Source organism: Sesamum indicum, linkage group LG13 (assembly GCF_000512975.1).
Source record: "Sesamum indicum cultivar Zhongzhi No. 13 linkage group LG13, S_indicum_v1.0, whole genome shotgun sequence".
NCBI classification, from domain to species: Eukaryota; Viridiplantae; Streptophyta; class Magnoliopsida; order Lamiales; family Pedaliaceae; genus Sesamum; species Sesamum indicum.
This window is the reverse complement of record NC_026157.1, coordinates 28059-42884: the sequence shown is the minus strand read 5'-3', so window position 1 is coordinate 42884 and position 14826 is coordinate 28059. Positions and strand designations below refer to the sequence as shown.

The window sequence follows — 14826 nt, the reverse complement described above, 5'->3', positions numbered from 1 at the left end:
ATTAGCATTGTAGAAGAAGACACCATAACTGATGGCACTCCCAAAAATGGATGTATAAAGAAGAGCCAAAACATCACTTGTTGTAAGCTTGTCAAAACTTAAGAGACCAGGATCATGATTAAGAATAGAGATTGCCATAAGGGGGAGACCACCAATAACCAGGTGCTGCAACAAGATTCACTTTAGCTAACAAATGAGCACAATGCATCACATTTAACAATTTGATAGTCTCGTACATATTAATGTTTCTATAATTTACCAATCAGAGTGAATCAAAAGAATCTTATCAACTCCTATTCCAAGGGTTAGGAACTATGGAAGAACATATAAGGATGAATCACACTAATTTAACATTATAGCATATCACCCCTCAAAAGTAACTGAAAAGCACTTTACTACGTCAAATTGCATTCATTACACTAATTAACGGTCAATGGCATTTTCAGGCCAAATTTTTTACCATGAAAATCTTCATCAGCTGTCGCCTCTCATCATTCCCCTCTTCAAGCTCAAAAGCTAAGCAAAAGGTTCTGTAATATCAATCACAATGTAAAAAACGGGATAAGTGGTTGGGGAAAGACAAGAACAGATGCAGTGTTTATATGGTTATATAGTGACTGAAATCCAGAGTCCCAACAATGGCAGCTGATGAAGGGCTTTCTGGCAAAAATTTGGCATGAGAATGCCATTGGAGGCAAACTGCTGTATGACTGAAGTGAGAAGATGAAGTACTCTTAAGTTACTGAAGAGTGGAGGTGGGATAGTGCCACTTACCCAACAGCGAATTCCAAATTCAACGTGTATGGCTGGTCATACAAGTCTAATTAATTTGACGACAAACATAGCCAAAGAACTTCATCTTGGTTAGCAAGTTTCTCCCCCACCCCCCACCCAAGGCGAAGGGTCTCTCTCAGCACACACTCCCTGTTCTTACTTGCTTCTTGAATTCTCACAATCAGGTATTCAATTAATTTGGCATCCACATTCACTTAAGGTGTCATGACACTCGGAAACTATGTTGAAGACCAGAACTCTAAAACGGGGCAATCAATAAAAAAGCAGACATATCTCTTATCTCCCTTCCTTTCTCTCCCTTGTTTTTGGCCGCTACTGTTGACATGTTTCACCTGATTTTTTTAGCATTCAAACACCCAATTTGAGGCCTGAAACCTTTCCCTGGCCCAGTATTGGTCCAGCCAAGCAATTAAGTATCTGTCCAAACAGTGCTGCCCACCAGCAACAAGATGCCAACCCGAAAATTGAACTTTGCAGCTGGAAGGTTTCAATTTCATCTCTAACAGCCCTAACTTACTCAAATGTCAAGAAGTTAATAGCAGTTATTTTGACCGCTTTATACATACCATGAACACAGAGTAAACCAACTTGAAACTTTTATGTCAATATAACCTAAAATATTAAAAATGTAAATGTTTTGAGTTGTCTGAACTTAATTCCAGACATTTGCAAACATATCCCAGTACAAGTTGTCTGGTAGTTAGTTGAAGTTCATGTATCACATCCAACCATCTTCAACACCCATTTTGGCCAAGTAGGGTTAACATGGCATATAATATTAGCAGTTATTTGGAAAATTTTGTAGTATAGCAAATCTTCGGTTTTTACTATTCAGCACTGAAACTGGAGTTTAATCAGTAGCAAAAGTTTATTATAGTTCAACTTAGTTACGAGCAAGATGTGGTTTTCTTGTGTGCTTAATGCAAGTATTTGAGGTCATATTAATCAAATTTCATACCAATTCAACCGACACCAGTTAAACTAATACTCCCTCCTATCCATCTTATTACTATTCCTGAACTTTAGTAGTCAACAAACTTGGAAAAGAATCAAATGAATAATACTGAAAAGTAAGTAGAATACTGAAGGAAACTAGGAAATAAATACGATAGACCATAAAGCATTGGGGATGCGGTTGAACTACTCCGAAACTTAACTATTAAGTCAACCAAGCAAAATTTAAGAAATCATTGCCTTTTATTTGGGTCTGGATTTTATATATAAAATACTACAGGTAAAAGTAGTTCGGCTACTATGGTTCTTTCTGGGTGTGAATGAGTAAAAATAGCTGAATTATAAACATCGGTCCCATCAAACAACTAGATTGTGGATGTATGGTTTCTTGGGTTCAACATAGTACAGATTGAAACACTCTGTGTTCTTCAAGAACTTAGAATACCAATAAGGCTCCAGTTGGTCTTCCAGCCAAAGAAGCAGCATATGGACCATTAAAGATGGAATAAATGACTTTCCTAAGTATTACACAAGCTTACCAAACTATTCAAAGAGCATGGAATGGTTCTTGGGGCCCACATATTAGTTTCTCTATGTTTTACCTAAATAAGGTGGACTCTCCTAATGACTGGGAGGATATGAGGTAAGGAGAACAGAGTTACTTCCCTTTAAGTTTCACAAGAACCAGAATAAGAATGCAATTTTTTTTCCATGAAGCCATGCTGTACCATGTTTGGGTTGGACATTCTATGATCTGCTGTCACATAAGTTTCTTCAGCAACATACAACTTCCATATGATAATACTTCAGAGAAGCCCACACAACATGAACAACAGTGAAGAACCACGTCTACCCCAAGGTGTTCTACTGGCATTAAGTATCAGCAAGCAATAGGAGTGGAGGGGGTGCTCCCATACATCTCACCCACAGTAAGGATACGGCTGGGCACTTATACTTTCTTTGTTGGTAATATAGAGAATGGTCTTTATGGACTTTCCAAGAGTAAGAGTAACCAAATGCAAAATCACAAATCTATTGATTCTTATGAAAGGGAAAATCTGATGTTGACACACATAAAATAGTACATCTTACCCAACCAGTAGCCATAACAGGATCAGAGTATTTGGAGACCCAGCGGACCATGACAGTACCAACGGCCATACTTTGGGCAGCAAGAAGCATCCACCACTCTCCACTTCCCCACAAAGAAAAGTTGTTGGCATCAAAAGTAAGAGCAGGTACCTGAAGGATTATAGGCAGTATTTCTAAATCAGACCATCTGCAATTGTGACTTTGCATCATTTTAGAAAAGAAAGAAAAGAGAGGAGCTTTTGTCACTGGATTGGAGGAGTTCAATTTTGGCATGCAAATCTATGAACAGGTTGTGATCTGTGATCTGAGAGTCAGTCAACGTAACTCTCTAAACAATTGAATTATAGTTCATGAGAAATGCTTATTTGAAGAATTGTGAAAAAAATTGAAAAAAATTAAGATATGAACAACTGAAAAGACCTATATCAGATATATATCATACTAAGCGATGAATATAACGACTTTTTCTTCTTTGCAGCAGATAATGTCAAATATAATTGATGGACATCATGATCTGATTCATAACCGAAGGTAGAACTTATGAAAGCCATAAATTGAACTTTTTGTGCATAATGGGATCGGAAACTTATCTTGTGCACACATGACAAAAAATTAGTGTGTATGGATGAATTCACCTGGATACTATTGGAGCTCTAAGTAACAAAAAGTAAATCCTCGTGAAGTAGGACTAGAATCACAGAGAGTGTAATTAACTACAGAAGAATAAGAAAAACTGGATCCGCAAACCTTTCAACATTATTACCTCAAGAAGTAAAAGTCCTAAGACTCCAAGTACAAGTCCAGCAGCCCCTATGTATCCTATCGACTCTCCAAAGAATAAGGATGCCAGAATAGCCACAGTCAGAGGTTGAGAATCAATTATAACCTGCAACATTTTGTTCAAAATCTAGTCAAACTTTAGCTGAACGGTGGTCTCCCTTTGAAGATAAATCCACCAGCATGAAAATCCTAGTCGATCAGTCAGATTATACTACAAACCACAATAATAATAACAATAATCAGAAAAGGCTAGGAAGCAAAAGTTTAGCTAACATACACTGCCTAAACCAGCTGATGTCCTCTCCAGTCCTTCAGCAAGAAAGCCCTGCTAACCATCAGTCAAATGATCAAGAAATCAAGAACGCATTACACTGTCGTCATTGATACAATGCAAGAAACCAAGTACACATCATCCTAAAGAGGGACCTGAAAACAGGACGCATCAATGAGGGCAAATGCCGAGATAGACAACCAAGCATTCAGTCCGGAAGGAAAAGCCCTGCCTCTGGAAGCCGCGAAGCCGACCAACAAGAACCCGGCCGGAATCAGACGAAATGCCGACACAAAGAAGGGCCCAGTTTTTGGCAGAACTTCCTTCATTGCCACCATGGCCGTGCCCCAAAAGAAGAAGGGCGATATCAGAAGCCCCCATTCCAACGCTGCCCCGGCCAATTCAAACAAATCCGACGTCGTTGCTACTGATCCGTCGCCTGCCTGTTTAGGGTTTTCCGACAACTTATCAGCAGGTGTGACCACGCACTCAACGTCCAGCCCAGTGCCTATACAATCAATCTCATCAGAAGTCGAAGGCTCAGTTCGAAGCTCCGATTCCGTAGACTTGCTCCTCGCTCTGAAGTCGGTCAAAACAACTCCAATTTTACGGTTCCCTCTCCACAGCAATTGCGAGGACACATTCTGCTTTCTGGGAGTAATGGACAACCCATTACGAGCTCTTGCGGAAGCGTTAATGGCGGGAACTCCAACCGCAGAAGTGGTGGCGGGGGTGGAAGAGCAACAGCAGCAACTCCACGGCATCTTTCCTGATATTATACTGAACTTCAACGAAAATCAAGAATCCTTTACATCCTTTAATTTACTGCATAATCTAAACTATTATTATAGCCATAATAATTGGAATCAAGAACCCTGTGGTGGTGAAATGCCCACGCCTGCTGAATCTACAGAAACAGACATCCGTCGTCATATCATTTGCAGCAGGGATATATTAATTAGATTAATTTGCATTTTGCACCCTCAAAATAGCTTTATTTGCCCATAAAACTCCCTTATATTTTAAAAAGTCCGTTAAAAATCTTCCTTTATTTTAAAAATAGGCAAAAAATTTCTCTTATTTTCTTAAAAATAGCTCAATCGCTCTCTCCGCTAAATCTAACAAACGGTGTTAATTTTTTATAAAATAATTGTTATACCATTACTTAATATATATTATTTTTTATTTTAATTATTGTTGAATTTTTTTTAATTAAATAATAATCATTAAATATAATCTATTAATGTCGACTGTTAGATTTTAAAAAAATAAGAAATATAAATTCAATAATTAAAAATAATAATATTATTATATATATAAAAAAAACAAAAAAACCAAACATAACTACCCCTACCCTTGTTGCCTACCCCTTCCCAATCACCGCTACCCTACTGATGTGGTCGAGGTTTTTTTGCTAGGGAATAAGTCGGGATTTTACCACGACGGAATTTTACACCAGGTGAAATATAATTTCCGCAAAATGTGTTCTTCTCAAGAATGAGGGGTCTTGTCAATGAATGGTAACCTTCCTTTAAAAAATTAGTATTTTGGTATTTATAGGGGTGTTGGAAATTATATGGTGTGATAGGTTTTATGTACTTATGGTGTGCCTCCTATATATCCAATTACTCTTTTGCCCTTATAATTTTATACATTTTTTTACTAATGTGTATCACCCACCTTGCCGCCTCCCTCCTCTCTAGAGGTGGACGAACGAGTCGGGTTAATCGATCCGACCCATCCATTAGGGTAAAAACAAATCAGACCGGGTTTTGTGGGATTTTTTACAATTTCGGTTTAACCCGAACCCGACTATTTCCAATCGGGTTCGGGTTTGGGTTTGATGTCTCCCCCGAAAAATCCGATCGGGAGAAGGGCAAAAAGAGGGAACGGGTAAGTGGTAACACAAGTCAGAAAAAAATTACATTCAGTGTTTCTTCCTTGGCCCTTCCTAGTTCCTGCTGCTGTTGTTCTTGCTTCCTTGGCCCTTGCTGTTGACGTTGTTCTTGCTATTGTCGTTGCTGCTGTCGCCAACCAGACACTGCAGCCACGCCACTCACCAGCGACAGTCCGCGCTCGCTAAGTTTCAGCATTGTGCTAGGTAATTTTTCAACGAGTGGAGTGTTTTGTTGATGTAATCATGTAATACTGATGTATTTTGTTGAAATTAGATTTTTGGTTAGTTGGTGGGTTTGTTTTATATTTTGATTTTGAAGCTAAGTTTCTATGCATGCTAAGTGTTTGTTGAAATGTTTAAGAAGCAAAGAAGAAAAGTTTCTATCTCTTTGTGGGTTTGGTCTATTCCCTTGTGAGTTGTTGGATAATTGTGTTAATTGTATCTTGATTCAGAGGGGATCTGTTGTGTGAAGAGTGCAAAGTTTTCGTTGTGCCTAGCTATTTGTGTTGCTTGAAGCCAAGATGTAAGCTGAGGGAAGTTTAATAAGCATCAAAATGAACACATTCTACTCATAATTTATCTTGATACCTCATTAGGTATTCATAAATTCTTAGGTAAAACTTAATTTCTTCAAGCAATTACCGCTTTTAGGATTAGGCATAATATCTCCTTTATTGCATGAAAAAACCACGACTTGGTCACCGGAAGCTGCTCTGATGCCGCTCTCAAGATTCTGAAACCATGAAGGCCTCTTCCAAAGGGTTGCTATTCAAAGGGCATGTGAGCAAAGGGTTGAAATTCATCACTGAACGTGGAATCATTTGCATCAACTTCATCACTATCATTTTCATCAGTCTCATTATCAATTTCAATCATATCAACTTCATGGCCTTGGCATGCTTTATCAAATGTTTTGTCATTCATATGTTGATCATGCTTTAAACCAACAATCTTCTCATATATTGAAAATGTTAGAGAAGCAACTAGTTAATTTTATTAATTTTAGCATATTTCTCAAAACTCTGATTTTACATGCTATTATTTCTCTATTTGTTCATTGCAAGGTTATGAGAGAAGCAACTCTTAACATACTTTTTTTGTTCTTATACTTTGCAGATTGGAAACATTGGCTTCTCAATATATCGTTCATAAATATAGATGGAATTGAAAGTCACTCGTCACCAAATGCCCAAACCATAAATATAGATGGATTGAAAAATCAGGTTAGTGGTGATCATCTTGAGAATATTGAGCATTATGTTGATGATAATATTGATAAGGAGTTGGAGAGAGAGGATGAAGAGGAAGATCTTTTAGGTGATTCTAAAAAAGGAAAAAAGAGGGTAGTGACTTCTAGATCACCGTGGTGGGATTATTTCATTAAATTTCATTGTGAAAAGGATAATGTCCAAAAGACTAGGTGCAAATATTGTAGTAGAGGGATCAAAGCTGATCCAAAAATACATGAACTAGACCTTTGAAGAATCATTATGAATCTTGCAAGAAAAAACCCCAAAAAATCACCAGAAATCAAAATAGATTGTCTTTCTAACCAACTCGCATGGGTGATAGAGACACCCCTCTTGTTATTGGAGATTTGAGCAAGACAAAACTAGAGAAACTTTGTGTCACATGCTGGATGTGGATGAACTTTCAAATAATAATAATAATGATGATGATGATGATGGTTGAAAAATTTTAATTATTATTTTATTATATAAATAATGAGATTAAAAAGTTTAATCAATAATTACGATATTTTAAAATCTGGGCACCTGATTCATACGAAATTTAAACATATACAAGATTGTGCACATTAGATTATATCAGACGGTATGATTTAAAATCACATGGCCTGATTGAACGATACACCGTATTGAATGATTACTCTTATGTTTCGAGTACGATATCTCGACATCCGTATATCCAATAAGTCTAAAACTTTACCAAACGTATTTTTTTGTAAGTTTTATCATATCTAACAGTCTGATCTGAATTTTGATGGTTCGATTAACCTATTTTGTTCAATAATGTAACATGATAGTTACATCAATGTCATATTAACATTTATAAATATATAAATTTTGCAGATTGTGAACATATATTAATTTCAATTATATCTATGTAAAAATTTTATGATACGATCTTATGATTTAAAATAATAATAATAATAATAGTAGTAGTAGTAATAATAATAATAATAATAATAATTAGAATAATAATAATAACTAGAATTTGGTTGGCTTGTTTGTTTTTTTAAATGATTAGTCGATTAAAAGTAAATTATTGCAAATGTGTTCAAATTCATAATTCAACAGGATAAATCGAGCTCGAGCTCGAGCTGGGGAGCTCGAGTTGAAATCTGCTCGAGCTCGAGTTCGAGCTCGAGCTCGAGCTCGAGAATTCATTGGCGAGCTCGAGCTCGAGCTCCATCTTGGCGAGCTCGTCGAGCTCGAGCTCGAAGTTCCAGAGTCGAGCTCGAGCTCGAGCTCGACTCATTGACAGCCCTACTTGAGAATGTTGAGCATTATTTTGATGATAATATTGATAAGGAGTTGGAGGGAGAGGATGAGGAGGAAGGTGATTCTACAAAAAAGGAAAAAGAGCGTAGTGGCTTCTAGATCACTGTATTGGAATCATTTCGTTAAATTTCATTGTGAAAATGATAACGTCCAAAAGGCTAGGTGCAAATATTATAGTAGAGAGATCAAAGCCGATCCAAAAGCATATGAAACTAGACCTTTGAAGAATCATTATGAATCTTGCGAGAAAAAACCCCAAGAAATCACCAGAAATCAAAATAGATTGTCTTTCAAACCAACTCGCATGGGTGATAGAGGCGCCCCTCTTGTTAATTGGAGATTTGAGCAAGACAAAACTAGAGAAGCTTTGTGTCACATGTTGGTTCTGGATGAACTTCCATTTAAGTTAGTCGAACATCTTGGTTTTAGGCATTTTTTGTCTGTTGCATGCCCGATGTTTGTCATTCCATCAAGAAGAACAATAACAAAAGATTTTTTCAATATATATGTGAGTGAAAGAGCAAGATTGAAGTCGTTTATTAAAGATCATGCTCAATGGGTTTGCATCACTACAGACACTTGGACATCTATTCAAAAAGTCAATTATATGTGTCTGACTGCTCATTGTATTGATGATGATTGGAACTTGCACAAAAGAATTTTAAACTTTTGTCTAAATATGGGGCATAAAAGTGAAGAAATAGGTAAAGGTGTTGAAAAATGCTTGTTTGATTGGGGTATTGACAAGGTTTTCTCTATCACTATTGATAATACATTTTCGAATGATGGGGCTATCGTTTACTTGAAAAAGAAGTTTGAAAATTGGTGGCAAAACATCTTAGGTGGGAGATATGTGTACATGAGATTATGGCACATATAGTTAATCTTGTTGTGCAGGATGGTTTAAAGGGTGAGCATGAAACTATTTCCCGTATTAGAGGGGCCATCAGGTATATTAGGAATTCTCCAGCTAGGTACTAAAAATTTCAAGAGTGTGTTGAATTTGAAAAATTGGAAACGAAAAAATTGTTCTCTTGATGTATCTACTAGATAGAACTCCACCTACTTGATGTTGGAGACGGCTATAAGCCTTAAGATTGCATGTGATGCTTATGAAGATGTGGATTTTGCCTATAAGATTGATCTTTCAAGATAACTATTTGATGGGATTCCGACTGATTATGATTGGGAGAGGGCAAAGGTATTGGAGAAATTTTTAAGGCATTTTTACAGTCTCACTTTGCACGATTTTGGTGCCTTGTATGTCACATTTAATCTTGTATTTCATGAAATATGTGAAGTTCACTTGCTTCTCAGACATTGGTTAAGTAGTAATGATATTGAATTAAATGAGATGGCAAGAAAGATGAAGGAGAAGTATGACAAATATTGGGGATCAATTAAAAAGATGAATAGGATTTTATATTATGCCGTGATCCTTGATCCACGTCATAAATTGAAGTTCATTGAATTTAGTTTTGATAAATTGTATGGTGGTACCGGAAAAAGTGATGTGATGAAAGAACAAGTGAGAGATGGACTTCATGAATTATTTAATGATTATAAGTTGAGATACGGCCATACTCTTCAAACGCCAGGAAGCCCAGGATCATCATTTCGTCGTATTTCTTCATCATCTTCCTCTTCAGTAGGGACATCTATGCAATATACTAACTATGAGGTGACTCATACGTTTACCATAGAACAAGAGTTCAGTATGTACAAATTAGGTAGGAAAGGGGATAGCGTGAAATCAGAATTAGAGAAATATTTTGGTAAGGATGTTGAAATGCATAGAGACAAATTTGACATACTAAATTGGTGGAAAGTAAACACCCAAAGGTTTCCCATTCTTTTCAAAATGGCTTGGGATGTATTGGCAGTTTCGGTCTCAATTGTTGCCTTAGAATCCGCATTTAGTACCGGTGGTCGTGTTCTTGATATTTTGTCTCCTAAAATTGTACAAGCACTTATTTGTACTCAAGATTGAATACGAAAAGACTCCAAACTAATTAGCATTGAGGAGAAACTGAGTGAACTTGAAGTAGTTGAGAAATGTACTTATTTATATTTTTCTTGTATTTCTCTTATTGTTCAATTCTGTGTATACTACTTATATCTTCTACTTGTCTAACTATTTTCTATTTTATTGTAGAGTTGACTAAGTTGGGGGTTGATTCAAAAATTATTGACATTCAATTATGCTAACTGCTACTTGTAAATTTTTTACAAGATACTAGAACGGTAAAACTTCATTTGTATAATGTTACATTTTTTATTTGGTTGTCTTTCTCTAATAATTCTTCCACTTTGTATGTTTAATGCTTGACAGATCGATGACTCGAGGATGAAAATGTGATATGAGCTTTTTCAGTCTGTAGGCATTAGGATTTAGGAGGCCTTGGCTTTATTGTTGTTACTGAAATGATTTACAAAAACCTCTGATAATTTATGGATGTGATTGAACTCTTTTCTTTGGGTATTTATGTAAAGCTTTAAGTATTTGTGTCCATAAATTACATTTTAGACTTACATTGATTTATTTTAGTGAATGACTTTCATTTTAAAAAATTGACCTCTCTACATTTTTTGGAAGCAGACAAAACTCGAACCTGACTGTCGGGTACCCGATTAGTCGGGTAACTGATTCAGTCGAGTTTGGGTACGGGTTCATTTTTTCCCAACTCGACATGTCGGGTAGCTGACCCGAATAACCTGAACCCAAAAAACTCGTCCCGACGCCCACCCCTACTCCTCCCCCGCAATCGTTGCTCCCAAATCTAATCTAGGCAACGTCGGATGAAGAAAGAGGGTGAAGGTGCAGCTGCCCATTCAACGTAGTCACCCTTTTGTAGGGGGCGACCACAACGCAATTTTTTTTAATTTTTTAATTAATTTAATTATATTTATTTTAGTTAATTAAAAATGATTTTAGATAATTATAATAATTAAATATATATTTTTTAATGAATTAAGAATAATTTTAAAATAATTATAATAATTACCATACTTAAATTAATTTAAATATATAGTTAATTAAGAATATTTTAGATAATTATAATAATTATTGTAACTAAATTAGTTTTTTATTTATAATTATTATAACTGCTTAGTGCTTATATTCACGTACATATCATTTATATTAGTCTTTGTAATGTAACTTTTTTTTATTATTTTTGTATTTTGATAATTAATATAAATATGTTAAAAAATAAAAGAATTTATATTTTTAGAAGAGATAAAAATGCAAAGAAATAAAAAGTCAATTTGTTCGTAGTAATTTTAAATACAATATAGGGATATTTTAGTCAATTAAAGACCAAAAAAATGTCAAAATACGCAAAAAAATCAAGTTTAAACGCACTTCAGGCATGCATCCCAGCTTCCGTTAGTTTCAATGGAAGGGTTTTGTTATTTTTTAAAAATAAAATAAATTTGTTGAATATAAAATAAATTGCTTCATGAATTATTGTATTTTAAAATATAAATGAAGGTAAATTGCTAATTTTTTTTATAAGATAATAATTTATATATTTATAATATCGCAATAATTACTTGCTTTTTTTCCTAAATTTTGAATTTGGCCTCGGGCTTCAATCGAAGGGTTCCAACACTGCCGCAAAATTATCAGTGTAGTTCATTGTATTTTTTAAGAATTATATAGAAAAATATACACTATTACATTTGTATGATTCATTATATTTTTAAAATTAATATAATTTTAAAAATTAATTAATTTATTAAAAATAAAAAATGATAATAATACAATTCAGAAATTGCCATGTCGTGGATGAAATCCACGACATCAAGTCGCGGATACAAAACCTCGACTTGATCAAATTTACAAAAAAAAAGTATTTTTTTTTCGAGTTGCAGTTCGTAATCGCGGCTCGTTATATTTATATTATATAATTTATTTAAATTATATTATATAATTTATTTATTTTTTAATAATAAAAAATAATTAATCCAAGATATACATCCTCATATGCATTAACGCGTAAAAAAGTATGAGGGCAATTTGATCATGAAAATATTTATATAACTTGCAATAAATCAGTAATAAATCAATTGGGGGTAAATATAGATTTTTTGTTTTGATTTTTTTTGTTAATATCAACAAATTCGATGAATTTTGAACAATGAAAGGATTTATTTATTAGATTGAAGCAAACCTCATGAATGCCAAATTTAATTTCCCAAAACACAAGGAATCGACGTGTAATTACACCAAATTTAAGGTGAATGGAGTATAATTATCCCTAATTTCAATTAATTGTGATGTTGTACTACTTTTTAATACTAATAAGTTGGAATTATAATTTGATCTTATATTTTTATATAATATTTTTAAAAATTAAAGTCACCCTACGCATACAAATTACGATTTATAAAAATAAAGTTTTGAAACGAAAAATATGTTTTTAAATATTTTTTCGAAGTCCCTATTTTTTTTCACATTTAAATTATAAAAAAATAAAAAAAAATCGAATATTCGATTTCAGGTACTTAACCAAGTTTGTATTGTGTACCAAATACCAAATATATCATATGAAAAATTAAATGGATCCAAAAAATTCAAAATAAAAAAAAAATCCCGACCTGGTGCCCACCCCTATATGCAACATAATTGTACTATATTTCTTTTCATTTTTAAGCTATTTTTGGAAGTCAAAACATACTCAATGTTTGCCATCATACAAAAACACCTTTTATCTAGGTGTTTTTAACTGTTTTGGCATAAATACATATATATACATACATATACATAAATATATATAAAAAAGACGATTTGACAGTGATTTGATAATGAACAATAATTTTTGTCTCCTAAAATACAATACTAAACATACAATATTTATTTTAAGTTATCTCAAAAAACAAATTCAAACATACATACTATCTCTTACACATACTTATTTATCTTTGTTTTTCTCTCTCTATCTCTATAAAACACAACAAAACACTTCGAAAATGAATCCAAACATTATATTGGTGTCTTATTTATTTTATTTTTGAATTCTGCTCGAATAGTAGGGGCCCAATTGAGAAAACTACATTGTTGTACTGAATTACTGATATCCTGTTTATAAGGATTTTTTAAATAAAAAAATAATGTAAATTAAGGCTTTTTTAAGAAATTTAGAGCACCTCTACTTCATAAAATTGTCGTTCTAGTTCCGAGCTAAAATCGAGTGAATTTGTCGGTGATCTTATCAATGATAAATTCAGCGGCAGATTCGTGAAATAGGAAGATAGAATCCATAGATCACTTTATTTAATTCTTATTATTATCAATATATTTTAAAATATTATATATTATTTATTATATACACATAATTACAATACGTCGAGAACTGATAAAAATATAAAAACAGACAATAAAATTAAAAAATAATATTTCGAGTGATGTATCTAAATTTATAAATGTTAAATTTTTTAAATTTACTTAAATAATTTTAAATTAAAGAAAATTCAAAATTTTCGATTTAAAATTTAAAATTATGAATAATTTAAAATCATATGGACCCCTCCTATTTATTGATATCTGATGGGCCAGGGATGCCGTCTGCCTCATTTGTAAAACCCTACCGGCTACCACTCACTCCTACACCCTTTGCCACCGCATTCCTCCCAACCTCGCCACCTGCTCCGGCGCAGCGCACTCCCCCTCCGCACAGCCTCATCTCTCAGCTGCGCTTCTTGAGGTTTCTGGAAGTGGTGCTATCTTGGAAGAATTAAGGGAAGAATCAGAGCTAGAAGCTTCCAATATCATTCCTACTGGTGCTTGGACGAGGTTCTTCACGTACGTGGGTACAATAGTTGATCATTTGAAGAAATTTGATTACTGTGTTCAGCGAGGAAATATTGTTAGATATTATTTTGTAAAGCCTGGTTGGGTGTGGATTGACGTTGATGGATATGTAGTGTAGATTTGAGGCGAAGTAATTTACTGATCAACATGAAATGCATGTGCAGCTAGGTGTTTCTACTGAAAAATTGAAGAGTGTTATTTATTTATTTATTTTTTTGTTGTGCTTTCTCATGAAAATGGATATGGATTTTGTAGAACCTAGACGGTTGCAAGCATTTTGAAATATTAATAAGAAATTCAATTTATTTTATGGAAGGTGGAGTGATTATAGCTAAGAAGAAGAATAATTGGTAATTTTTTTTATTCAATGCGTTGATGAGGTTATTGAGGAAAAGACTAATCATTTTGATACAAGAGGGTTTGTGAGTTTGGGAATGAAAATTTGTTGGACTATTTGTTCCACATTGAACCCTAATCACAGTTTTAGCCTAACAGATGCTGGCAAATTCTCTGGATAGTACTATTTGGAGCGGTGTACCATTGATTATTTTCAGAAATGTTAACGTACATATTATTTTAGAATTTCCCTTTCTTTCTGTTTAGGTAGCATCCATTAGTTAAATACAAGCAAAGTGGAAATTATGTGTATAAGTTCTATTTTTTTTTTGTCTAGTCTCTTATATCCTCCCCCCCCCCCCCC

The 14826-nt window shown here is 34.1% G+C and overlaps 2 protein-coding genes and 1 long non-coding RNA gene across 4 annotated transcripts in view; 2 read left to right on the top strand and 1 right to left on the bottom strand.

Annotated features, from left to right (window-relative positions):
• The window catches only part of LOC105175965 (WAT1-related protein At3g02690, chloroplastic), a 5745-nt gene extending 916 nt beyond the window's left edge, over window positions 1-4829 (bottom strand). Inside the window, exons 1-5 of the mRNA XM_011098612.2 lie at window positions 4048-4829; window positions 3899-3946; window positions 3605-3727; window positions 2842-2991; window positions 1-165 (exon numbers count right to left, since the gene is read on the bottom strand). The exon at window positions 1-165 is cut by the window's left edge and continues 13 nt beyond it. Coding sequence (XP_011096914.1) covers window positions 1-165; window positions 2842-2991; window positions 3605-3727; window positions 3899-3946; window positions 4048-4656 — 1095 coding nt within the window. The 5' untranslated portion in view covers window positions 4657-4829. The remainder of the gene's footprint in view (window positions 166-2841; window positions 2992-3604; window positions 3728-3898; window positions 3947-4047) is intronic.
• LOC110013073 lies at window positions 5732-10821 on the top strand. The gene is made up of 4 exons (XR_002288239.1): window positions 5732-5993; window positions 6906-7012; window positions 10467-10555; window positions 10644-10821. It is a non-coding gene; the product is annotated as an uncharacterized LOC110013073 (long non-coding RNA).
• Window positions 13872-14826, top strand: part of LOC105175964 (sm-like protein LSM8) — a 4370-nt gene continuing 3415 nt past the window's right edge. The window contains exon 1 of one of the 2 annotated variants that reach the window (XM_020698687.1): window positions 13872-14117. The gene's annotated coding sequence lies outside the window, so the exon portion shown is untranslated. Of the gene's footprint in view, window positions 14126-14826 lie in introns of both variants that reach the window. The other variant, XM_020698688.1, reaches the window with a different exon arrangement.